The following is a 26,775-nucleotide window of genomic DNA, read 5'->3' as shown; positions in this document are numbered from 1 at the left end:
AAGGGTTACTGTGAGTCATTCTCATTTTAGTTTATAATAATACTTCGCTTCATTGGTGAAATTATAAGGCACCAGGAGGAATTCTCCACTGCCTCTAGTGGAGCTTTCCATGTAGAGTAGGCTCTCAGCTTAGGCTGGTTTACAGAAGGTGAGTATGTGGAGTCCACACTAGACTATAAGTTCCTCAAGGATGGACTCTGGTCTCCTTCACCTTTTCACACCCTCAACCACCATCCCTAGAGTTTGGACTATTCCTCAATTTCACAGACATTTTTTAGTACCTACTATGTGCCAGAAACTGCACCAGATAGCTGGGAATTCAGCAGAGAACTAGGCAGACGAGGTCCCCGGCTTGTGGAGTTTATACTCTAGCCAACAAGGAAACAAACAAGTAGGCTGACTACAGGCTGTGGCTAACGCTTCAAAGGAAATAAACAGATCTATGTAACAAAGAAGGAGCATGCTTATGGTGAGACCTGGAGACTGATGAGGAAGGAATAAGGTACCTCTCAGTCTTCTCTTCTTATTTGATAGCTTCCACTCCTTGAACTTTACTTTCAATAAAATATTTATTTAAAGGGATATAATAAGGTGACACATTATTTATTTTCTTGCTGAATGATTTCACAAACCTCTAACACATCTGATCGCTAACAAATCAGCATCTCTCTAAGGGTTCTTCATCTAACCTGCATTATGGGGCTAGCAGCCCCGGGGCCCCACAGAAGTCTAGTGGAGGTGGCACCCAGCTGCACAGAGCTCTGCACTGAGGTCCATCTGACCCTCATGGTGGTTTGTTTTGCAGGTGAGCCGGCCTCATCCCAGTGACCACCCTCTCCTGATCCTTTTTGTGGTCGGCGGAATCACAGTCTCTGAAGCCAAAATGATCAAAGACCTTGTGCCGTCTCTGAAGCCAGGAACCCAGGTACCAGGGAGTGCTCAGTGGTATGCGTGAGAGTCCAAGGGCAAGAGCTGGAAGGCGGGTGAGGGCCCTTCATGAGGGTTCCCATCTCCATCCCAGCTCCTTCTCTCCCATTTGCTCCTGCCAATGCCATTCTCCTTCTGCCTGTGGGCCAGCCATCCTCCTAGTGGGGGTGGACGGAGTGGGGAGAGCTTTCCTTTTAAGTCATCTCCTGCCTCTGGGCTTCAGGGTCTAAACTAACATGCTGTTTTCCCTATTCCGTATTTCTGCATATATTCTCTTGTGTCCAACTGCTGAATTACTCAAGAGTTTTCACTGCTTTCCAGGCTCCAGATAATTGAACGTGACTCCCTGGACCACTTCCCCACTTTGGCAGAGGACTGGGCTAGAGAAGTTAGGGAAGGTGCATTGTCAAGATCAGGGGTCTCCAACCCCCGGGCCACGGACCAGTACCAGTCCATGGGCTTTTAGGAACTGGGCCGCACAGCAGGAGGTGGGTGGTGGGTGGCCCCGAACCTGAAATCAGGAGAGAATGTGCTTCTTAGCACAGTGCCTAGTATGTAACCCTCAATGAATGGCGACCACAGTTATTACCAACCGTTTCTGAGCAGTCGCCATCCTGCTCTGCAGGAGGGGTCGAGGCTCCTGGCATGAGGCAGCCAGAGCCTAAGGAGGGAGACATCAGGAAAAGGAGAGCCCTGCCTCGGTGTCCTGTGACCTGGCTGGGGAAGCAGAGCCTATAACTCAGTAAGACGAAAAATCCTGCCTTAGTGTGTTCCTCAAAAGAGACCCTGGGATGCGAGAGCAGGTAATTTATGTGGGAGATGATCCCAAGAAACAATAATGAGGGAATCAGAACAGAGACAGAGGAGGGAGAGAAACCAGAGAAGGGTCACCATCGACATGGTTGCTGCTGTGGGCCACCGAGGCTCAGTACCCTGGGGGCCCCAGGAGGCGGCTGTTAACATGTCTCAGAATTGTCCTGCTGGATGACAGATACTCTGGTATATTTTCCCATAGACACTCTCCTTCCACCCCACTCCCTGGTCGGGACTCGCCTGTGGGGGCTTATTTTCAGCTTTGTGCCACTTCTGCATGCAGCTGGGCAGCTTTCCATGGTTTGGAGAAAGGAACACAGATGTGTCTGGTGCTTCAGGTGGGACGCTGGCTCGTACTACACAGAAACCGGTGGGATTCCAGCCCAGGCCTGTCTGCCAGGGGTGCTGGTATCCTTGTCTCCCGCCTCCACCCACTACTGCAGTTTCACCAGCTACAACCACAACAAGTGATGGTAACAGCAGCCAGCCAAGTGTGCCCTCATTCCCGCCTTCTGTGAAGTCATACCTGTTATTCCAACCCTTTCCTGAATCTCTACTTGCATCCAGAATCCATACTCTGCAGTGCAGCAGTGAATTGCTTGCTCACTACTTCCTGTTTGCTGGTCTGGTCTCCTCAAGCAAACAGGAGCTCCTTGAAGACAAAGGCTGAGGCTTCCCAGGCCTGAGCATGTGGCGGGAGGTCCATAAGCCTTGCGGTCTGATGGCTTGGTGGGCTGCAGGAGAACTGGCTTGCTGTTGGAGTGGCCACCCGATCAAGTAGAGAAGTCCTGGTCCCTATTGGTCTCCAGACACCCAACCAAGAAATGGGTCGTGGGTACCTAACAAACGACGGTAGATTCTTGAGCAGAGGAGTGACCAGTCATTGGCTGTGACCATTTCTGTTGTTACTATCACCTGTCATGGTCATAGCTGGTGAAATTTCTGATAAAGTGATCAATTCTGCCTCATTTAACACCCTCTCTGTCAGCAGTGTTAAGGATCTGTTTAGTGAGCAATTGCCTTTTCAGCAAGACATATTTTTTAATCAGAAAGTATACTTTTCACTGCCCCTAACATGGTGAACCAAATTCTTAGCTCTTCAGAACAGTCATGCATTGTAACAGCCTGACAGACATGGTAATCCCCACTTTAAAAGGATAAAATGCAGACGTTTTCAAAGCCGAGTGACCCAAGTTTGACAACAGAGACCAGAATCTGTAATCTGACCCCTGTGCTCAGTCATCTGCAGAGAGAGCTTCTCAAAGAATTTTGGGCTTAAGGAACAGCCTTGACTGCTACTTGTCCTTCGTGCAAAGAGTTCTCCGATAGAGTTAACAGTCCCTAGGAAGATTCCAAAGAGGAGTTCTTTGTCATCGGGCCCTTCATCTCCAAGATTTTGAAAAGAGGCGGATTACCTGGATGTTTGCCGGAGTGACACCTGCAGCGGCAGATCTCCCTTCCGCAGCTGCCCTGGCCCTGTGGCTAGCTGTGCCCAGACCTGGGACAGGAGCAGCGTCCTGCTCTGCAGCGCAGCGGAAGTCAGGCCTTGCTGTGCTAGCGGTACACAACCGGCACACACAGTCGTGCCGTCCTCCACGTAGACTTCCTGCTGTTGGAGTCTGTGTGTGAGCTAAACTGGATCTTTGCACCAACAGACCCTCAAAGACACGTCCAGCAACCAAGAGAGTAACTCTGACTTAATCATCAATGTAAAGCAGTGACAATAGACGTATCTAATACTTCCTTCTGTCTTTAATATCTAGCCTATACATGAACATCTTCAGTTGCGAGGATTTGCCCTTCACGGCAGCCTTCTTGAGTCTCACAGGGCTTCACTCTGAGGACTGTTATGCCCCCTCTAGACAAATCCAGATCGGCCTCCTCGGAGCTCTTGTTCATCAGTGCTGGTTCTAGCTCTTGGGCCACCCAGAATTTACAAGCAAGTCGGGCTTATCCTTCTTCCAAATGTCCTCCCTTAGGTCTGCTCTTCTCCAAACAACTATCCTCGGTTCTCACAGCCACTGCATCCCAGCCTGTGATGTGGATCGGGGTGCCCAGGCTGTTGGGGCTCTCCTCAGTCCCAACGTATCTCTAGCTTGCACGCAGTTGGAACTGAGAGCCATGCTTGAGTATGGCCCGATCGGTGCAGAGGTACCTGGGGCCACCTCCTCCTCACCCCACATGGCCTACAAGGCCCACACAATCTCACCCCTGCCTCCTTTGGGCCTTCTTTTCCTATTGCTCTTCTGCTTACTTCCTCCCCTCCAGCCTCAGGACTTTGCACTTTACTGTTTTAATCCCAGCACCTCAAGCAAAGTCTGGCATTAAGTGTCATGATTGCTCATTGGATAGCAAATATCGAACACTAGAAACTTTACTTATATTATTACAGAATAGGTAATGGTAACTTTTCCGGAGACTACACTAACATTTCATCCTGAGATTATGGACAGCTAAAACCACTCTGTCTTTTGTATCAATTGCTATTTATCCATATCTTCTCTATTCTATATCCATGTGGGTGCGCTTTGGACCCAATTACAGGAATTTACAATCATGTCTGTTAAACTGGATTAGCTGATTATTCATCTACTCTGTGCCAAGCACTGTTCTTTGTGCTGAAGGTAGAACTGTAACCAAGCCAGACACATTAGTGCTCCCATGGAATTTATACTCTAATAGTGAGTGACGGACATTAAACACAAAAACTCCAGCCAGAGATAAGAACCCAGACAGGTGCCGTGGTGGCAATAACTGGAGGGCGAAGTTCCTTCAGATGGCATAAGCTCCTCGTGGAGGGGAAGGCCATGAGCTGGGCTGTGAAAGGCATTCAGGGATCAGCTCTTCAAAGGAAACTGATAGAACCCATTTAGGGCACATCCAGAAATGAATTCTCTTTCACAAAAAACGACAAGGACTGCATGACACAGAGGAATCCAGAGGCCACATTTGCACCTGCTGCTCCCCTAGGACTGTTGTCATACTCTAAAATGGGCACGTTTTCTCCGTCCTCTGCCCGGGGTTGTTGTTGTATGTGCTGATGAAAGTGGGAGTTGGAGAAGACTCTCTTTCCTGACTACAAAAAAAAAGGGGATCAGAGGGGCAACTCCCCCCACCCCACCGCACACAGCCACAACCACGAGGCAGGAGACTTTGCAGGCTTCCCTCGCTCTGGAGTGCATGTGCCTGGCACTGGCCTCTGTCTCGCTCACTCTCTGCCTGGTGTGGGGCTCCATGCCCAGACAGCTCTATAGGCTGAACTCTGTAGCTGGATGGTGGCCGGGAATCCAGCAGAAGCCTGGGATTGTGGGAGGAAAATAACAAGGAGGAACCCTCCCAGAAAATACAGGGACAGGCCAGCTCAGGAAACAGGAAGACTAAGTAGGCAAGTTGACCCAGCCATCCACTGCTTTTCATAGGCACGTGCATGTTGAAAAGCAGTGGATGGCTTTTCATGTGGTTCTACATTTCTGAGGCTGAGTATTTGATAAGAATGCAATTTTTTAAAAAAGCGGACCCAGAGATATGCTCATACACACACAATTTTGCACAACTTGAGGGGTTCAAGAACACCTGAATCCCGGCTCTAACTCCTGGCTCTGTGTCATTCTAAAGTTGATGGGAAGCTCAAGGAGAGGAGTTAAGAGACTTCTTTTTTAAATACCATCATAAGGGACAAAGGTGAGGAGATGACCTGAAATCTCACACTTGCCATTCTTTAGGAGAGCCTGATGAGCCCAGCGCAGTGACCTCTGAGGCAACGTGAAAGCAGGTCTGACAGTTTACAGCAAGTTTTCCAGAAAGCTCAGTCACGTCCACTTAATTAATCCACTGTCCTACCAATTTAATGAACAATTTTCATGTCCAACACAACTGTGTGAGAGTGTGTGACTGTGTGTGTGTGTGTGTGTGTGTGTGTGCACGTACATATGTGGGTTACTTTTCCTGAGAAGAATCTGCCAAGTTTAAAAGGAAAGGGGAGAAAAAATTTTTATCCCCTGCTCTTTTCAATTTACATGTTAGAAATCAGAAGAAAATAGAATCTAAATCTTGGACTGCCCTGCATCTTCTGTGTTCTGCAGAAATAGAACCGGCAGATGCTGGCACCTACAAATTATAGCGATGGCCTAGAGAAGTGGAAAATGGAAAGAAAGCGAGGGAGGGTGGTTACTCTCCAGCACTGTTGCTCCTGCAAGAGCTCAGGGCGGGCTGAGAACAGAGACTGAATCGTCCCTCTTCCTAGAACAGCTAGAACAGAGTGCAGCTGTGGAGCCCCGAGGCTGCTTTAAGGGCTTAGTTCTGAGTCTCAGGGAACTCCGGTGTCCTCCGCCCCATCTCACAGATGGCAATTTCCATCAGTGCCCTCGGTTGCCTGAGAAAAGCCAATTCTCCAAAAAGAATTCTCTGACACTCAATTTGCCTAATATCACATGTTTTATTACCGTGTTTGTAAAATTTAAATTTTATATCTGACAGGTCAATTTCAGACTTTTTTAAAGCATTTTCTTTATCATTTTTGAGTGCCTTTTCTTTTCCCATTTGCCTCATTTTTTTTTTAGAATTTTAAGGACTATTTTAGCCAATACAGAAATGCCATTAGTTGAATGGACTGAAAAAAAAAAGAACCCTGAAAATGCTTAAAAGCAATCCGAAGACCAAAAGATGCTTAAGATGTGAAAATGCTTAAGACCATCAACCGTTACACTGTACATATAATGTTAGCAGTACAATCCTGCTTTTTCTTCAAAATAAGAATTTTAGACAAACGGGGTTTTAGTTGGATTGATTTGAACCAAATTTACCCAGAGCTTGTGAGCTGTCTTTTACTAGAGAAACTTCCTGCCGACCATTACTAAGCTCACTGCCTCCTCCATTGTCTTACTGTTTTTGTTCATTCATTTAATCATTCACCGACTCACTCTATCAAGGACCTGCTGTGTATCAGGATCTGTGCTAAGAAACAATGGAAAGACTCAGTTAAGGAAACGGGGAATGTAAGGCGATACCAGCAGCCACGGGAGCATAGTCATTCTTAGGGGTTGGAGCGGGAGTGTCTGGGAAGGCTTCCTGGAGGTACTGATACCTGATCAGATGAAGAGATCTACAGGCAAAGAATCAGGGAACTCGTGTTCCAGATAAAGAAGCATCCCCAAAGTTCCAGCCATGAAACTGAAAATAGTTTAGGGTGACTCGAATACAGAACTGATGGTGAGGGGGGCTGGTGGCCAGGGGATGAGTGTGGCATGCTGAGCAGCCATGGATTCTAAAGTCCTGAAAGGCTCCCTGTGGGCGTTGGGCTTATCCAAGGGCAGGGAGGAAGTAGTAAGGGTTTAAGCCTCTGAGTAACAAGATCAGATTCACACTCTGGGAGAATGGCTCTGGCTACTCGACCTCCCAGTGACTGCTATGAGCCAAATAGAGGGAACACAGCAGAGGATGAAGATAGTGAGGTGGCGATGATGTTGAAGGCAATAATAGCAGCTACCATTTTAAGCCCCTCTGGAGCCTGTCATTATGCTAAATATTTTACATATATGTTCATATTTCATCTTCAATAATCATGTGAAGCGGATATCACTGTTCCCACTTTACGGATGAGGAAATTGAAGCTCAGAGTAATTAAGCAGCTTCTCCGGAGCCATCTCTCTGGCAAGTGGCCCAGCTGGGGTCCAACTCAGTGTGGACAGTCTGAACTAAGCCTGTGCTCTTAACCACTATACTGCTGGGCAAGAGCCCGTGGTGTCAGTGCTGCTTTCTCCTCTCCTCAGAGACCCCCTAACTTACTTCACATGCTGCCTCTGTTTTCCATCTGTTTCTCTTCAGCCCTCCACAGAGCAGGTCCCAGACAACCTCTGGTTTAGCCCACATGCTGTGTAATTACATGCTTTTTTTAGATGTAAAGGGCCTGGTCTTTGGTTCCAGCTCAGTAGAGTTGACCAAACCCAGAGTCTGTCAGCCGTGGCTGGAAGCCCAGCACATGACCTGAGAGTGATGGACTCTTTTGGCTCAGTTATCACTGCTCTAGAAGTGTCAACATCAACCGAGTCTGGAGTCTTTTCTCTCCAAGTCTCTCAATCCTGCCAGCAACTCTTAAGCATCCTGAAAACTCACTCTAGCCCTTACAGTTGCCCTCACTTCAGTAGAGAGGAATCTGCCATCTTGGCACTAGAACTAAAGACCATAGGATCTGGCAGTGGTAGTGGGGACCAGCAAGTCACACGGGCAGAGAGGCCTCAGACACACTTGCTACACTGGCTTCTACTACCTCACAAGGGTCTACAACCAGAGAGAGTGCAAAGGATTTTTTAAAGTGTGCATTTTTTAAAATATTTAAATAAGGGTTTCTTAACTTGTGGTCTGTGAATCCCAGTTAGACACAAACCTCACCTAAAACTATATTCAGAATCTTGGACATATGAATCTATGCACATTTTTCTTAGCTTTCATAAGATTCAAAAGGAGGCCTATGACCCAATCACAAAATTGCAATAAAATAGCTCGCAGTTGCTGAGCACCTCCTGTGCTCTACGCACTTGACGTTATGTAAGACTTGCCATAGTGCTGCGAGCTCTGGGCTGTCGTTTCCTTCCGAGGCTCCAAGTGAGGTGACTTTCGCCAGGGCATAGCCACTCGGCAGTGGAGCGGGCCATGTGAAGGGAGGTCTTAGCCACCATTCCGGGCCAGCTTGGCCTGGAAGACCCTGAGGAGTGAGTAGAGACCTCCAGAGCCACATATTCCAGTGGTATCCACTCCATGCATGTGGATGATGGGGCTGCTAATGCTCGCTCACTGCCCTCAAACTCTCATCATGTGGCTTTCAAAGAAAAATGTGAGCGCAGATTTCAGTGTATTTTTTTCTGCCAAAACTATGACTAGGCTGACGTTAACCATATATTTTTAAAGATAACTCTCTTTCAAGAAAAAGTAAAATAGCTGCTTTCTATTAAAAGAAAACTTTTAATAGCCCTCATTTCTTTCACAACAAGAAAGTTCCAAATGCTTCTTTCTCCTCCTTCGACTTCATCCCTATCCGCTTTTCCTCCACATTGGAGTGTAGACTCTGTTTCTTACCAGTGAGCTGGGAAATGGGAGCTGGTTAATTCATCGGTTTTGTTACACCAGGGACAGTGTTGGGGAAGGCGGGAGGGGAGGTAGTGAAGTGTGCAGTTCCAACTTGCTCTCTCTCGAGGGGCACAGCCAGGCAGTATGGCCAGGAGAGGTCCGGTCCCGCTGCCGGCCTTGCAGCTCCCTTCACGAGGGTGCTGGGCTGTGGAGTTCTGAGTCTGGTACCTCCTTCCCCATTTCCCATGGTCACCTCCTCATCTAATGGGTGTACAGCACCTGCCTGTGCAAAACCTCACAGTCTTTACAAAGCACATCACAGCCCCAGCCCAGTTCTGGGGAACAAACTTTCCCAGTGCTGAAGAGAGAAATCTGCCCCAGAGGAAAAGTCCAGGCTGAGGGAGCAGGAAGGGTCACCTGTCACGACAACAGGCTGGAGAGGCCCAAAGGCCCATGTGAACCAGGGCAGTAAAGCAGCCTTTCCCAGAGCCCTTGACCATGGAGCAATGACAGGATAGACACTTGGAACTGGAGCCAGCCTGCCTGGTTTGGAATCCTGACTTAACCACCTTCTGTATGCCTTTGGACAAGTTATTTACCCTTCCTCTACTTTATTTTCCTTACCTGCAAAATAAGAATAATATATGTACCTATTTCACAAGATTGTTACAGAGGTTAAATGGATATTAAATGAGATCATCCTCAGTGCTGGCACATCATAAGAACTGATCAATATTAGCTGATACCATCATTATTATCATCATTGTTACGGGTTGAATTGAGTCCCCCTTCTAAAAGATGTTGAAGTCCGAACCCCTAGTACCTATGAATGTGACCTTATTTGGAAATAGGTCTTTGCAGATGATCGAATTAAGATGAGGTCATTAGGGTGACTATATGAGTGTATCCTAATGAAAAGGGGAAATTCGGACAGAGACAGACACACACAAAGGAAAGACAATGTGAAGACACAGGAAGCTAAAAGGTTTATTCCTCACAAACCTTAGAAGAAACCAACCCCGCCAACACCTTGACCTTGGAGTTTTGGCCTGCCGAACTATGAGACAGTAAGTTTCTGTTATTTAAGCCACCCAACTTTTAGTACTAGGAAATTGATACAATCATCATCCTTATCACCCACATCATTTACCTCTTGGGCGTGCCTTCTTATGCTCCCTGAAGGAGGGAGAGACCTCTGCATCAAGGTCAAATTACTGGATTGAAAAGCAACGGCATGATCAACTTCAATTCAGCAGCAAGGAAGTGGCTGGGCACTGGGCCTAGCCTTTCTTGTACCCCTGGGTTAAAAGTTCAGCAGACACAGTCCTGCTGTCCTATGGGCCATCCTCCCCAGACTGCATCCTCCTTCAGCCTAGGACACTAGCATCCAGTGGCATTCAAGCTACCGTCTTCTGCCTTTTTCTCCACAGTACTCACTCTGTGCCTTCTCCCAAAGAAATATGTGCATTTTATTTTTCATCATCTAATAACCTGGGGTTGGCTTCTCTAATTGTCTGCGGTGTGTTTGCCCCTCCTGTTGTTAGGTAATCGTGCTGTCCACTCGACTCCTGACGCCACTTAATATTCTTGAGCTGTTATTTGCAACTGATCGGCTGCATCCAGACCTTGGCTTCTGAGCATCTGCTAAGATGAGACCTAACTGAGCTGGAAATGCTACCTTATTGTCTGTCAGCATTCGAGATATGCCTCCAAATCCAGTGTCCCTGGTACTAAGCGTCGCTATGACTGAATTCTGCCCGAACGGTCTTGAGAACCACACAGTGAAGTACTTTGCTTGGATTCTTGTGATTGTTTAAGAAAAATATTTTTTTCATTCTTCTAAAGGTGTCTAACTGTCTTTCAACTGACCTAATTCATAATGGTTCCCATTTATTCTTAACCCTCTATTTCTGATCTTCCTGATTTCACCTCCAAGTTCATTTATTCTAAATAAATGCCTGTAGGTGAGTGTTGGTAGATTAAAAGCCTTTTGATCTGCAGTTGCTCAAAAAGAAGTTAGACATGCTTTAGAATTCTGAGTGTGAAGGAGGGAAGTTCAGGTTTTTTGAGATTATATAACTGAGGAAGGAACATTGCACATAAGATCTGAGGCTTTGTTTCTCTCTTGATCCGAGACATTTCCGAAAAGGCGAGAAAGGGAGGGAGATGGGCAGGGCTGCCCTGGTAGTCTGCCTGCTGTAAATCGGCCCACCTCAACCCAGGGCTGCGTAGTTCCAGCCTGCGCTCCGGGTGGGGCTGCCAGCCTCCTTGGGAGAAGGGTGGGCGAGCGGTTGCTTAGAGGGGGCTGCCTCTTCCTGGGAAGGGTACCCTTCCCTCCCAAAGGAAAACACCAATAATGATGTCCGGTCCCAGGGAGTCTAGATTTGAACCCCAACCCCTATGACTTTTGTGATTTCACTTCTATTGAAATATAAAGCTTTCTTTTCTATAAGTCTAATTTTTCCCCCTGGCCGTAGCAGAAAAAAAAACCTAGATCCACCTAGTGAAATTATATACGAACTCACAAAAATTAACCACTTGGAACCCACACATTTGTAGATGTGTAGTTGATGTAAATTTCTGGCATCTCTAAAAAGTGTTTGTAATAAAGAGATAAAGCTGAAAAACAGTTTCTAGTGTGGCATAAAAGGTGGAGGAAATAAAATGTAAACCGAAACATTCACATCTCTGTTTTAATTTTCGACAGACAGTCATTTTATGAAAAAATTGTAAGTTGGAAATCATTGTGAAACATAATCAAAGCAAGCTTGATAGACACCGACGCTCTTTTCTCGTCTGTCCCAGTGTTTTCCACCTCACACAAGTTCTTTAACGATGCCACAGTATCAGGGATGCTTTGAAATCGAATTAGAAAATGGCAATAACCCAAAAAAAATCATAATTAAAGCAGAGATCACTATTTTCTAAAATAAAAAATAAAAGAAGTAACTTGCTATGTGTTTCAAATCTGCATTCATGCATTCATTCAGTCATCTCATTCATTCCCAAATATCGAGTGAGCATCTGGCATGTTCCAAGCACTCTGCTAGGTTCTGGCCTTGGTGGCGAATGAGCCAGACCTGTCTGTAACTCCACAGTTCTCACAGAAAATGCAGCTGGTGCTTCTCCTGATGCTCGGGCCCTATGTGAGTATCTGCTTGAGGTTAAGTTTTAAACCATCTGTCTATCTGCAAAAGAAACTTTTTGTAAATATGAAAACCAAACTGCTAACAAGTAGTTACATCTGGGAAGGAGTATAAAATAGGAGGGCTAAGAGAACCAGAGTCTTGCTTTCTATATACTTGTGTGTTTGAATTTTTTTCCACAGCAAATGTATATTTGTATATTACTCTTGTGACTTTAATGTATTTTTACAAGTTAATTTTTTTCTTTTAAAAAAGGACATTTAAAAGCTCCTAATCCAAGATGATAAAAGGTGGAAGTTCCTGCTTGCAAATGTTATCATTAAGCGGTTACTATGGCCCAAAAATGTTCTCAATTAAGTATGGCCAAAGGCAGTCTCTGAGTGGTGGAAGAAAATGTCATAGGTTTGGTTTACAATCATCTTTTTCCATCCCTGTGATTACTGGTTGGAGGAACTGAGCTAGGCAGGCAATCAGATAGTGGAAGGCTTTGGAGAAAAGGTAAGCCAGAGAAAGTTCATGGTGACTAGCGTTCGCTTTGAACAAGAAGGTGGAAGGCAGAGGACAGAACGCTGCTCCTTGAATGAAAAGCAGGAACATAATAGAAACTTGGTATAGATCCTGCAAAGGGCCTTCACTGAATAAGGAAGAAAAAGGGGGCTCAGGAAATGGCACATTGGCCGCTTGGCCAATGAAGCTCTCTGGTTTTGCCTCCTTCTTGGGCTCATTGCCCAGAAGTACGAGGGGGTGGGGAGAAATGGGTCGCAGTCTTGGCCCCCTGTGAAGGAGCAGCGGTTAGAACCGAGCTCCAAGGTCTTCTCTGGGTTTAAGTCTCAGCTCTGCCACTCACAGCCATGTGGATATCTCCATGTCTCAGTGGCCCCATCTGTAAAATCCAGGTACTAATGAATGATACCTACCTCGTGAGAGGGTTGCAATAGAGGGAAGCCATCCCTAACACAGCGGCTAGCACAGAACACCAAGGAATGCGGGTACTTACTGCTGAAGACACCGAGGAAGACACCTCACAAAATGATAGTCTCAACAGGAGAATAATGTCAAATTAAGAGAAGTTCAGAGGCATTCTGGGATCCATAGGAGATGAGAAAATGGAGGAATAACACCTCGGTCCCATGTATTTCCAAGACAGTACAGCCCAGAGGCCGGGAGCAAGGCCGGCAGTCCGACTCAGTCGTATGGTTTCCGATCCCACCTCTTCCACACAGTAGTTTATGTCTCCTGGTCTCAGTTGACTATGAACTCGAACAATGTTTGGGCCTACCACCTTGGGTTGTTGTGAAAATTAAAAGAATTAAACGTGTAAAGCACTTAGAACATGGCAAGATGGCTGAGAGCATATTAGTCACCATTACTGGTAGTAAATGTCTAATGCTTGCTCATGCGGCATCCTATGCCTATAAGAGAACTTTCTCCATCACTGATATTAGCCACGAAGTAGTTGTGTGGATTCTGAGACTGACACCCTGACTTACCATTTCAACCTCATCCAAATCTACCGATTCTAAAGGGATTCTCTCTCTACCAGACGTCAGCCACCCGGAAGTGGCTTTCACGGCTGCACTGAGTGGTAATGCTGGTTTCTCCTCTCAGGGCGTAGGTCCGAGTGTTTACCACCTAAACTCTGGTTGGCCAGAGCCAAAACAAGCACATACAAATGCAAACCTTCTGCCAAGGACCTCACAGGCCACTCTATAAACACAACCGATAGAGGCGTAAATACTCTGCAGCAACTGGCTTTTGCCTTGGTAAACCCTCCGTCTGGATTCCACTTCCCAGCAAACACAGCGGGCGCAGCAAAGGGTTCGGAAGTGCTAGGGAGCTGCCTCAGCCAAGGGCTGTCCCCAGAGGCCAGGGCCTATGGAAATGGCTCTGTTTACACCAGGGCCCCCTCCGTTACAATGTTACCCCAATAGCAAAGTACTCCATCAAGTTCCCACAAGACCACTATTATTTATTTTACCCCAGTAACCAGAAACAGAATCTCGACAACAAATAATCCAGTATTGCACATGTCAGCTGTCCTGCTGAAGGAACATTAAGAAACTCCATCTCTATTTTAAAAGGAATTTTAAAAGACAATGGAGGGTACTTGAGAAGGGAGCATGGAGGCTGGTGGCTGGGATTTTGCCACAATCAGTAATAAACCTAATCCTGTTCTCTTCTCACCAAACCTAATCCTGTTCTGTTCTCACTAATGAGAACAATAAGAACTTTCTGGAAATATCTCTCTTTAGACTCTAAAGGGAGTGCGAAAAACAACAGTTTTTCGGCGTTTATCATAATAAATAAAGCCCTTCTGGGCCATTCCCCAAGGACCCCCCTTGACTTCTCCGCGGACTCTGGGGCAGCCCTGCATCCCAACCAGTGCAGAGGCAGGACCAGGAGTTAACAACAGCTCATTTTTAAGGGAGTTGCCCACAAGCTTGTTCATTTGTCCAGAAAATCCCTTGTTTTTCTCCCTCTTTGGGGTGTAAGATAATTGTCGAAATCCCACTTCTCACCAGAATGAAGGGCTCAGTGTAAATACAACCATAGCTGTATGGGGCCGGCTGGGTGGGCAGTGAGCTGGGTGTGCAAATGCCGACAGGGCGAGGCGCTGGGAGGGCCAGGAAGGTTTAGCCAGCTCCGCACTGCACCACGCCAGGCAGGCTACACAGTGTTCCGAATGGTTTTGATTTGCAGCAGGGAGGAAACTCGAAAGCCAGACATCGTGACAGACAAGGATCCGGTTCTGAGGCAGACTGGCTGTGGGCTGGGCTGTGGGCTGAGCCGGGCCCCCACCCCTGCCTGGACGTCTTTATTACTGAGCTGGGACTGGAGGCCAGTGAGCAGCCAGCTAATGGCAACAGCAGATGTAGCTGTGGCAGCCAGGTGGGCCTGGGGCCAGGGAGGATCCACAAGCCCTGGGTAGCAACAGAGAGACTGAAGAAAGCTGGACAAGGAACGTGGGCCAGGGCAGGGAGGGCCAGCATCTGGAAGACAAAGAGGAGAGCTTTCAGGGGGGCTTTGCTTAGAGGAGCTGAGCTGGCAAGTTGTGGGCCAGTTGTCTGGGTCTACGCTGTGGCAGCAGACAGACCTGGGCTGCAGTCCTGAATGTGCCACTTAAGAGCCGGACCAGCCTCTGAATTCTTCTGAGCCTCCCTTCTCTGGCCCTCTAGAGGGACTAATGACGGGTTGTGGAGCTGGTGTGGAGAAACACCCCACACAGTGCCTGGCACATAAATTTTCAATAAGTAGAAATAGAAATTATTACTACTTGTGTGGCCCTAAGCAAGTAATCTAATTTCTCAGCCTCAGTTTTCTCATCTTTAAAATGGACGTGGTATTGTTACCTTCGCCACAGAATTCTTTAAAAGATTAAAGGAGATAATTTATGATCTGGCACATTGTAAATGCTCAATAAATTCTAATTCCTTTCCTTTCTCCACTCTCCTGCTCCCCCTTCTCCCCATACCCAGGTGGCAAAGGAGGTGTTCCCCTACCAAGGTGGGAGAGAGCTATTCCTCATTGTCGCCTGGTTGTAGTTTAGAAATTTAAAAGCATTTCAAATGCTTACCGTGTGCCATGGAAGGCTATCAGACCACAAGGTCAGGGTCAAAGCTGCACCTAAATCCACACTCAGCCATTTTCTGGCCATGGAATTTGGGGCAAATTGTGTGTACTCTGTGACCCTCAAATACCTTTTCTGTGAAATGAGAGAAACAATACTCACCTCACAGTCTATTGTAAGAATTGTGTTTATAAAATGCCTATAGTAAAGGACCAATGAAACGAATCTTAAAAATTAAAAAAAGAAAAAGAAAATTTTTAAAAGGGGTTAAGAGATACTAATAATTAAAGAGGGGAACAAAAATAATGAAACATGAAGCTAAATTCATGAGAAGAAGACATGGTGTATTCTGGAACTATAAATAGTCAAGTCGGCCTGAGACTGTGGTCAGAACTGGGACTTCAGTGGTTTCCAGCGCTCTCTCTCTCTCTCTCTCTCTCTCTCTCTCTCTCTCACTTACTCCTTCTCTCTCTCTCTCTCTGTCTCTCTCTCTTTCTCTCTTTCTCTCTCCTCTCTCTTCAGTGTGGCCTCGAACACATCACTCTATCCTTCTGAATGGAATAGAGCTCTCAGAGCCCTTCCAGCTCAAACTTCTGAGGTAAAGTATGAGAAACTGAGTCCAGCACAGTGGAGAAGTGAGGGGCAACCATACAGTGCCGGGAGGTGCAGGTGGCAGCTCAACAAGGGAGCAGGAGAGGACTTCCAGGGACCTGCAGGCTGGTGGGGCAGATGGAAGTGAAGGAGAGGAAGGAGCAGTGTGCCAGCAATAGACAGAAGTATAGCACTGCACAACACCTGTGCAGGATAAAGCCCACAGGAAAACTATTTATCTTCTTCAATTCCAGAATATGGGCAGAAGACCACTGTTAAGCAGATAAAGATTAACCTCTCACTGGACATTATTCATACAACCACACAGAATGAACAGAAATAAAAGTGAGCGGAATCTAGTCAGACATACTTGTTGCTGCCTTTGAATTGAGATATTTTTAAATCTCATGTTAGCACCATTTCCCTCCCTGTCCCCAACACACACATACAACCTTCTTCGAGGTTAAGTTAGGCTTAAAGTATAAAAAATTGCCCTCCACATAAGGAAGATTTGGGTCATTACCAGAAGTCTCATTAAGAGCAGGCAGGGTATTTATACTGTAAGAAAACAGATTTGAAAGTCTGGCACCATACCATAGTAGGCCCTCAGTAACTACTCCTTTTGGCTGCTTCCCTTGGTCCCATGGCCCCTCGTATACAGAAGTATGTACCAGATTATGAAATGTTATAAAGGAATAAAGAACATTGTGTATTATAAACAATAATATAAACAGAGCCACTTTAAAATGGAGCCAGAGGTGCTGTGCCAGAGGAACTGCCTTGCAGGTCTTATGCCTCAAACCTCAGAATGTTAAAAGCGGGGAAAATGACCTTTGTACTGGGCCTAAGCAACCTTGTTTCCCAAAGAACCTGTTACAAAGATAACAAGATGGCTACCAGACTAAAAATTAAAAACATTGTTTAGAATTAACATCACTATGTTATCTGCACCGATGGAAATGCTTTCCTTCTATTGATGTAATTGTTCCCCTTCCCTTTCTCATAAATACCCATTGCCTTTATCTCCTAATGAGAACATTATTTGGGATTCCACCTGAATCACTGATTCTCAGAGCTATTCTTGTTGATCTCAAATGCTCATTTGCCTCTCAATTTTAAAGGCCTCCTTATTAACATTATAGTCGGAAGACAGTGATTCAGATAGTGTGAACTTGAGGTTGTTCCTCAAAACTCAGAACTTGTTTTCTTTTCTATAAAACAGTAGTATTACTTCCTCTACCATCTTCACATGGTTTTCCCGAGGAATAAATGAGATCAGGTATGTGGGAGCACTACTCAAATATTTGCCCATAAGGTGGTTACTCGGCTTGCATGAAAGGTCTCTCAGGCCCAGATGGACACAGAGGCGTGGCCTAGCAGTTTAAGCACATACACCTGTGGCAGCAACTACAATGGAGGGGATCCTGAATGACCCAGAGCAGATGGAAAGAGGGGAAGGAGCAGCGTGCCAGTAATAAACAGGTGTACAGCACTGCTCACCTCCCAGCTTCTACAGTGAGAATAAAGTGCACTTTTAGAAAGCAGCATACCCAAAAGGAGTTTTGCCAAATGAAGCATGTATGGAGAAGCAGTAATCTGGTGGAGAAGCAGTAATCTGGTGTAGAAGCATTGATGTCTTCAAGGCTTAGCTGAGAGATGCCTTCACAGCATAAAATATATCACTAGACATTTGTCTTAGGTTTGTCTGTAGGATCATAAAGGAAATGAATAGGAGATATGCTATTCTTGGATATAAAGCAGCAGATTACAATTTACAACTCTCATAGGCCGTGGTCTTTGACAAGACACTTAACTTGTTTGTAAGCCTGTTTCCTCACCTGTGAAGAGAGGATACCAGAACACACCTTTGGTCGGTCCTGGCACCTGGGAGAGAACCCTGGAAGGCACAATGCCTGACTCCGCATGCACAAGACACTGAGTAACACTTTGTCTGAAGGACAAAAGGTGAGCATTTCAATAAAGACAAAGTAAGAAGTCTGCTCTTTTAAAATGAGATTTATTGTACATAAAATAAATTAATTACAATTTAAGCCAAAGCATGAGTGGCTTTTTAAAGTGCGTCTGTGTAGGGGATCTGGCGGTGGCCCTGCATCTGTTCACCTGCTATAAGATAGCATTTTCGCATCTAAGCCATGACTCAGCCAGGCCTGGGAAGCAACCCAACGTCATTGCCATGAACCATTTACACAAATCACACCAAATTCAATGGACACATTTTTTTTCCTGTACCCAATGCAACATTTCTTAAAAAATTATACAGTCTCACAATTACTCAAAAGTCTGGGACTGAAGAATTTGAATTTTCAACCACTCAACACCGGCCCAGCTAAGCAGCCTCAGCTGTGTCAGGAGGAAGCAGAACCTTCCTGCAGGCCGTATAAGCTTACAGATGTCTGCATATCCAACATTTTGGCCCATAAGCTCCACCCTTTTTGGGGGGGAGAGGGGATTATTTTCTTCTCTGTTCTTTAGAAAAGGAATCTGGGTATCTTTCAGGTTAGAAAGTCATTCTACAAGGAATAGTGTTCCAAATCTTACTCGTAAGAGAAAAGCAATTCTTCTATTTGGGGGGGTGAGGGGAGAAGGAAAAGAAAGAAGAAAAAAACAGAAAGCCTATGAGACTTAATCTGTTCTTTCATTCCCACTGTAAATCCAATATATCTGGTGAAACTACAACTGTCATTTAACAAGGTAGTTAAAAACGAAATCCAAAGCAATTATGTCCCCTTCCCACTCCATAGGAAAAGAATTAGCATACATGTCACATATTCAGAGAGCAGCTAGGTGGGTTCATTCAAGCCTCATCAGTTCTGTCCCCTGCTCAGAACAACTCTTCCTTTTCAGCACCAGTTCCATTGGCCCGCCTGGCCTCTCTGCTACAACCTTTTCTGGAACCATGAATTACTGCCAGCATTCAATGTTCCTGCATTGGAAGGACCTCAGGCTCTGCTCCTGGGAAGACCAAACCCCCTCAAGTGTCCCTGCTTCAGACGGAGGTGACAGTCCTCACTTTGGCAGAAAGGGCTTGCTTGAACCTCCTCTTCAGGTCCTGCATGTTGGGTGACTTGGGTCTGGGGATAAGAGAGGTTCTTCGCTTCTCTGGTGTGCTGCTGGGTGGCTGTTTGTGACTCACTTCTTTGCACAGGATGTGGAAAGCATTGTAGACATCATTGTAATTTTCACTGACAGACACTTCATAGAATGAACAGCCCAGCATGCTGGCCAGCTGCAGTCCGAGCTGAGGGTCCACCTGCTTGATGTGCAACAGGTCAGCTTTGTTGGCCACAAGCACCACGGGCAGCCGACTGCCCAGGTGTAGCTGCTGGACGTGCTGGTGGAGCTGGCCAATGAGTTCATAGCTCTTGTAGTCGGTGATAGAGAAAACAATCACCACAGCATCTGCCCAGCGAATGCACCTATTTAGCTGTTCATTGCAGCTCAAGCCATTCTCGTGGACCTGAAAGAGACAGGTGATGGCAAGGTGAATTGTGATTGCCGAAAAGAGGCCTGGCTTGGCTGCAGAGAGAATTCAAAAGAGCCCTTGACAGTAATGCCAGGTCGCAGGCCATAAACAAGTTATATCCCCACACACTTCAGCTTTCTTGACAATATGTTGATCCAGCTGCACAGAGTTGGAATAAATAACAGTGCAGCTCACCACACTCAAGTGGAAAATTGACCTGCAGAGAACTCCATGCAGAGAGACTTTGTAGTTGCATAAAATGGGAAATTAACTGGCTAGACAGTAAGTCTGGGGAAGTAAAGATAGGAGCTGGAAGCATTTAAACCTGGATAACTGCCCAGTTCAAGAGGGGGGGAAAAAAAACCAATACACACACATTAGCATGGCTCTTTTGTCTATAGAGTAACTTTCCACAATAAAAATTGATTCCAAGTATTTGGAGACTATACCTAAATGTTTGCTTTTTAATGCCAAAAACACAAATGTAAAAACTGACCTTTTAACTATAGCAAGGAAACTTTGCCAGTTCCAAGTACGTTTGATTTGGTCTTTTCTGCAGAATCCTCCTAAGAGAAGATTTCTGCCCCTCAGCCAAATCTCCCAAATTAAGCCAGGCTAAAACTGACCAACAGCCAGATACTATTGAGGAGTCAAACAACATGTAAAATCCTTGACTTGACTCCCCAAATTCCTCTCCTCCTTTAGCATGAGGTACTTTGAGAACAACTGAACAATTCTATACCCAAGCGAACTCCCCACCGACCTAGTCACACATCTCAGAACTTCTCACCTGAATACCTGGAGTGTCTTGAACCTGAATAGCCAGGGTTTCACCTTCTATTTGGACTTGTCTGGTGTAAAGATTACCTATGAAGGAAAAAAAAAGATTATGTTCATCCTTCTTGAACAACTTTTAAAACATTGTGGGACTTTTTTTAATTTAGAAAATATAACTTGAACCAATGCATAAAAATATCCTAGTTAATGGGCTTAATTCAGATTTTCTAAAGCAACTGTAATTTTAACCCTATATTAGTGGATTTATTAAAAACCAGGGCAAAATTCGCAAGTTTTTGGAAACATTATCTCATTTTAAATGGAACTTCCATATTTAGAGTCTTTCCTTGAAGCAACTTTTATTGCTTGGCATGTATGAGATTTGTTTTTAGTACTTTATCACTCTTTGACATAACTTTATACTTTAGCTATTAGATATAACGGTTTGGTAGGCAAATATTGTTAGTAAATGCACAGCCAACATTACCAATTGAAATAAAAATGTGATATAACCATAGCCAACTTTACATCAAAGCAGGAGGCTGCCATGCCTTATCTTGGGATGGTTTAAATAGTGCATTTCAAATAAACCCCTATAGGTACTTCGTATGGTCTAAGGAATGAAACAATTTGTTAACAGAACATAGGCTGAAAGCCTTTAAGCCTCCCCAGTGGCTAGTCTTAATCATAGGGATTGAAATAGTGTCTCATTTATTCAGGAACTCTCCTAAAATTCTATCACCTGGTTATTTTTCTTTGTTAAGAAGAGAACTTTAGGTTTACAACTGCCCTCCTTTGGCCTTTGCTTTAAAAGGTCACCTCTGAAAGGCAGCCAGCAGAGAGGGAAAGGGGTGGGGGAAGGAGCTGGCGCTTTTTTTTTTTTTTTTTTTTTATGACTTTCGCAGGAGTGTTTTGAAGGGAGAGGCTCTTGAGTACAAAGGGTGCTTCCAGCTGGGGTCCCTATAGTTAAAACATACCAAGGGGAATACTTTCAGGCACTTGATAAAATGATGAATGGGCTTGGAATGGAATGAGGCCAGATGGCAGTTGCGGGAATGGGAAAACATGGGGGGTAGTATACAAAGTTGAAGATGCCAAGATTCTGATACTGACTGTCACTGTGAAGGAACCTGCCTGGGAGACATTGAAAAATGGGAACAGCAGTACTGGTGCAAGCTGATGGCATTTTCCTCAAATGTATTTCCTCACCTGCATTTCTTTCATAGTCACCAATGAATCGTTTGGTGAGGAATCGGACCACCAGAGCTGAAGGTCAGAAAAGAGAAAGGAAAGAGGCTTAAACCTGGCACTAGAAGTTTGATTAGTCTCCACCCCACCCCCAGCCTGGAAAACAACTCTCCTAGAGAAAGCCAGCCGGCCACCTAGTGAAATTCCCACCCGCTAGCTCCTTGACCCTTCTTTCCAAACACACGGAGAAGGGGCTGGAAGGCATGGTGAATTATGGCTCTGTCCAGCTGGAAGGGTCATTGAGCCACACCTAAAGCCTTCCAGCAGATAGATGGCTTTCCTAACCTTAAAGACCCCCAGAAGGGGTTACGTTCACTAAGTCTCCTTTCTGTGTCAGGCACTGCCAGAAGTTCAAGAACCCCAAAGTTTTAATGCCAGTTGTGTCGGTGGTGCCGAGAAGGTCGCCTGGCCATTCTGGATCCCAGTTTCCCTCATCTGTTGAAGGAGAGGGTTGCAAGCGATGCTGGCTAAAGTCCCTCCGGAGGGTCAGCGAATTAATAGGAGGCAGTGGGCAGTCCAGCTACAGCTCCCATCTCTCTCCCCACTCCTCGTTGATCAGCGATTCCCAGCGGGGGCCGCCCACGTTCAGCCCTGGAGATAAGGGGGTTCTCGCCCGGGTGCGAGGACTCACCAGTCTTGCCCACGCCGCTCGCCCCCACCACGGCGATCTTGACCAGGCGGCGGCCCGCCGCCCCCAAGCAGTAATCCGCGGCGGCGGCGGCGGCGCTGCCGGGAGCAGGGTACTCGGCTATGGTGCACATGTTCTGAATGAGGCGCATCGCCGCTCCGGCCGAGGCAGCACCGCGCGGGGCAGGAGCTGTTGAGCGGAAGGAGGCTCGCGCTGCGCGGGAGCGGGCGGCAGGACCCGGTCGAGGGGCTCCGCGGTAGTAAGAAAAATACAACAAAAAAAGGCACCGGAGTGGGCACAACGTAAGTTCGCAGCGGACTCGGACTCCGGGCTGGGACTGCACCCGGGCTGCGCGCGCGCTGTTTTCTCTGGGGTCGGCCCCGCCCCCTGCCTCCCGAGGCCAATCCCAGGGCGCCCTGCGCGAGGCCCCGCCCCCGGCGCCGCGCCGCGCGCGCAGCGCCCCTGGGGGCGCCGGGAGCGAGTGCTGGGCCCCGTGAGACGCGAGTGCAGTGGGGCGGCGGGCCCTAGGGGGCCGACATGTGGGTCTGAATCAATAGCTCAGCCAATGGCGGGCGCCGAGGAGGGCTGCACCGAGAACTGGCGCCGGTCCCGCTGCGCCGGCACGGGGCAGATGCTGTGGCTGAGGACTGGGGACACCTCGGGTTCTGGGAAGCCGGGCTCAGCCTGGAGACGCCTATGGGGTACGCTTGCCTGCCTGCCTACCTGCCGAGTGCCTGCCTACCTGCCGAGTCCCTGCAGCCAACTGACCTCTCGGCCCCAACCCTCCCACCCTGAGGGAACCTGCGCGGGGGAGGCGGAGGCCTCCGGAGTGTGAGCCGCCGGGTCTGGAGTCCCAGTTCTGCTGCCTCGCCTCCAGCCTGTCTCATTAATTTGGGGTGTGATTGCACTGACTCGAGTGCATCTGGGGTGGCATCCCGGATCACAGATTTGGCTACAATGTTAATAAGTAACAAAGACTCCACAACCACTCCCCTAAAATGTGACTTTTGACTTTGGGGCAAAATAATGTCACCCATTTGTCTCTAGATCCACATTTTCTGGCTCCTGTCGACAGGGTGGCGGATCACTCACCCTCCAACAAGCTCACGTGAACACACGTTTGGGTACATGTACAGCACACCCAGAGGCAAACCAAGAAGTAATTATAGAACAAGCTTTCCAGCGCCTCACATAGTCAGTCACACCTCCTCCAAGAGCTGTGAAACGGAAAGAAACAGTTACCCCAGCTGTCTCTGACTACCGACTACCTTGCAAAGCAGAAACCAGAAAGGATCGGCGTTTCATCTCTGGTCGTAAGGAATGGCAAGGTTAGTAAAGTGACTTAATGCCCAGGAAAATAGGTGCTTACACTCATAAAATCCCAGGTTCCAGCCGCTTACATTCTCATCAGGGAAAGATGTCTTCAATGGTAGGCTAAACTCCCCATCCAAGCAACATTCTGTGGCTGGAAATGACTGTGAAATGTTACCAGCCACGCAGGCTGACACACCCCCCCCCTCCAACCTTGGGGGCCCCTGAGTGTTCCCGAGCCTTTTATCCTGGGAACATATGACAACAAACACTGTAGCTTTACGTCCACACCCATATTAAAGGTTGAAATGTAAACGTGAAATAAACCAGTACCCTTATCCACACATGTTAGGTAGGCATCTAGTTTGATTTCCCCTTCCGCCTTGATTTAATTTACCAGGTATTTAACAGAATTTATGATGCTGACCCAATTTAGACTGAGATGAATCCTCACAGTTTAGGCGTTTGCAAGAATTCAAGGCAGAAATAGAAAGGTAATCTCAAACTGCCTTAGTAGCAAGTTTTCTAGGATGGGCAACATAATTAGCAAGACACACAACCTTAGCAATAAACGTAATAAAAGATTGACTTCCCGGGAGATCACAAGAATGAAATACAGCCATTTGAATAAGGAGCAGGAAAAAAGCACTTCCAATATGCACCATGTATTTCTACATGGTTTAAGTCAAACTTGAATTTTGATGTTCTGTAAAATCAAACATAGCAAGACTATAATTACAGGTATCTATGCACTTTTTAACCCCCTTCCCCACCCCACAAAAAAGCCTGTAATTCTATCATGCTTACATGGTGAAATACTTATGTAGTCTAAAATTTTTGTTTGACTGCTTCATACACACACACACAACTCACATGATGACAAAAGTCGTCAAGGGGAATTTTGCTTTGAATCATTTTAGATTCTGATTTTGATTACCAGAGGCTGTAGCAAGCCTATGATTTTTCTGTCTGAACACAAAGGCTGAATTTGGTATTCTTTTTTTAGGTCTAAATGATTTGTCTGTGTTTTAAAGAACACAGAAAAGAAATAAGAAAGATGGAGGAAAAAAAGGGGGTAGCTCTTCAAATCACAAACTTCTAACAAATTGCCCACCTCCACCACCCCCTGCCTTCAAATGATGACACTGAGAGTTACCCCTTCTTGGAAATTCACAAGACTAGTAAAAAGGAAGGGAAAGGGGCAGGAGAATTGATATATATTGAAGGCTCGTTTTATTCCAGGCTGTGGACTAGGAATTTAGTATACAAAGATCTCATTTTATCTTCATAACAATCCTATGAGATAGATATAATCATTACTTCCAGTTGCATTATCTTAATAAAACTGCTTAATAAAACTATCCCAAACCTTAAAGGCTCACAATTCTGTGAGCTGACTGTGCTCAGCTGGTCAGTTCTCACTTGGGGTCTCTTATATTTTTGCAGTCAGATGGCAGCTGGGGCTGGAGTCATCTAAAGCCTCATCTGGGCTAGACATCCAAGATGGCTTCTTCACTCACATGTCCGCATTTCAGCTGTAATGGTAGGGACAGCTAGTATTACCTAGCATCTCTCTCTCTACCCAGCCTTTCCATATGGTAGCTCGGGTTTCCTCATAGCATGGCTGTGGCTTCTCAGAGCAAGTATTCTAAGACAGGAAGCAGAAGCTGCCAATCTTTCCAGGCTCCTGCACAAGAATTGGCACAGCATCACTTCTGCTATGTTCTATCGGTGAGTCACAGATCCTACCAAGTTAAAGAACAAGTGGCAGAGACATAGATCACACCTTTAGCTAAGAACAGTATCAAAGAATGTGTGGCCATCTGTAATTCACTCCATTTTATAAAAGAGAAAACAAAGTCTCAGGTTAAAAATTTCTCCAAGGTCAAATATCATATGAGGGACAGAGCCAAAATCTGGGTGGGGGAAAATGAATAACATAGAAAATAGCCAGAATGTTCACAATGAGATGTGCTCCTTTGATGCAGTGTTACAGAGTGGTGTGAACTGCTCGCTCGCTCGCTCTCTTTCCCAACCCCTTTCGATTAGCTAAGGGAGATGTGTGGAGACATCTAGAATATGAGAAACTTGGAAAGACAAAAATATTTTCTCCAATTTTGCCTGAGCACCCAGAGTTTCTATCACCTCCTTTGATCTTTAGGGCTAATCTTGTATATGAGAGCTCCTAGAGACAATTCAGTTTCTGGAATGCCTTAATATACTAGAATATTTATTAAATGTCTGAGCCATGGGTATACCAGGCATTATACTGAGGCCCAAGTCTATACTGGCAACAAGACACACAGTCTTTACCTTTACTACAGTTAACGCAGCATGGAAGACAGATAAATGAATGAGCAATTCCAATACAGTGAGAAAATGCTTTTATAAGGGAAATTCAGGAACAATAGGATTACATGGTAGGACTAAAAACCCAGACTGTGGGAGTCATGGAAGAATGTGTAAAGGTTTGAGTGGTTGAAAAGTTTGTATGTTGTGTGCATGCATGTGAGCATGTATGTGTGAAAGTGTATGCATGCACATGTATACGCAAGTATGAAGCAGGGGCCTTGGAGGCAGAGAGGATAGGTTAGGTTGCAGAGGAAATAGCATTTGCCAGTAGGACATAGAATAGTTTCCAATGGATGGATAGAGGGAAGAGCCCTGGTGGTTTCTAAGGAGGGACACACTGATTAATGAAATTAGCCCCAGAAATTGTGTAGTCCTTTATTCCTCCATGGGATTATGCCCCATGGAAGCCAAATGAGCTTTCCCTCTGCCCATGTCACCAAGACTTTTTCCCAAATCAGCCCCATCTGAACATCTAGCCTTGGACAAGAACAAAATTTTTTTTTTTGAGACTTTTGTCAACCCTGCCTGTTTAGATCTAGTAAAAAGACACATTTTCAGAAAATTATTTAATATAGAAATTACCTGCATTCAATGTTGTTAGAAGGGCTAGAGTGGTAGGCTCTAGGCTTGGTCTGCAGAAATGAATCCCAGAGCTACAGAACTGGCCCATCCAGGGAGCTGCTTTCTCTTCCATAATTAAGAAGATGCAGCATTAGGAAGTCTCCACTACCACCATTGCTATCCTTATCGAACCCACATAGCTAGAGGCTGGACATGACAGGAAAGCCCAGTTATCTCCACAATGGAACCTGGCAGCAGAAAGCAACCAAGTCACGTCTTCCCTGCTTCTGCCTTGCAAATCTTAGTG

The 26,775-nt window shown here is 46.1% G+C and overlaps 2 protein-coding genes and 1 long non-coding RNA gene across 3 annotated transcripts in view; 2 read left to right on the top strand and 1 right to left on the bottom strand.

The window, feature by feature from the left end:
- Positions 1-11,485, top strand: part of SCFD2 (sec1 family domain containing 2) — a 345,681-nt gene extending 334,196 nt beyond the window's left edge. Inside the window, exons 8-9 of the mRNA XM_039845191.1 lie at positions 806-925; positions 10,347-11,485. Of these exons, the coding sequence (XP_039701125.1) occupies positions 806-925; positions 10,347-10,439 (213 nt within the window). The 3' untranslated portion in view covers positions 10,440-11,485. The remainder of the gene's footprint in view (positions 1-805; positions 926-10,346) is intronic.
- Positions 11,486-18,105: 6,620 nt separating this feature from the next.
- RASL11B (RAS like family 11 member B) lies at positions 18,106-22,598 on the bottom strand. Its single transcript, XM_039845193.1, has 4 exons — positions 22,248-22,598; positions 21,578-21,634; positions 20,382-20,458; positions 18,106-19,585 (listed from the first exon to the last, which is right to left on the bottom strand). The coding sequence occupies exons 1-4, from the start codon at positions 22,393-22,395 to the stop codon at positions 19,115-19,117; spliced, it is 753 nt and encodes a 250-aa protein (XP_039701127.1). The 5' UTR covers positions 22,396-22,598; the 3' UTR covers positions 18,106-19,114.
- Positions 22,599-23,430: 832 nt separating this feature from the next.
- Positions 23,431-26,775, top strand: part of LOC120588063 (uncharacterized) — a 45,268-nt gene continuing 41,923 nt past the window's right edge. Inside the window, exon 1 of the long non-coding RNA XR_005649132.1 lies at positions 23,431-23,572. This is a non-coding gene — a long non-coding RNA (uncharacterized LOC120588063). The remainder of the gene's footprint in view (positions 23,573-26,775) is intronic.

The sequence above is a fragment of the Pteropus medius genome, unplaced genomic scaffold (assembly GCF_902729225.1).
Source record: "Pteropus medius unplaced genomic scaffold, Ma_sr-lr_union100, whole genome shotgun sequence".
Taxonomy (NCBI): domain Eukaryota; kingdom Metazoa; phylum Chordata; class Mammalia; order Chiroptera; family Pteropodidae; genus Pteropus; species Pteropus medius.
This window is presented reverse-complemented; position numbering and strand designations above follow the sequence as displayed.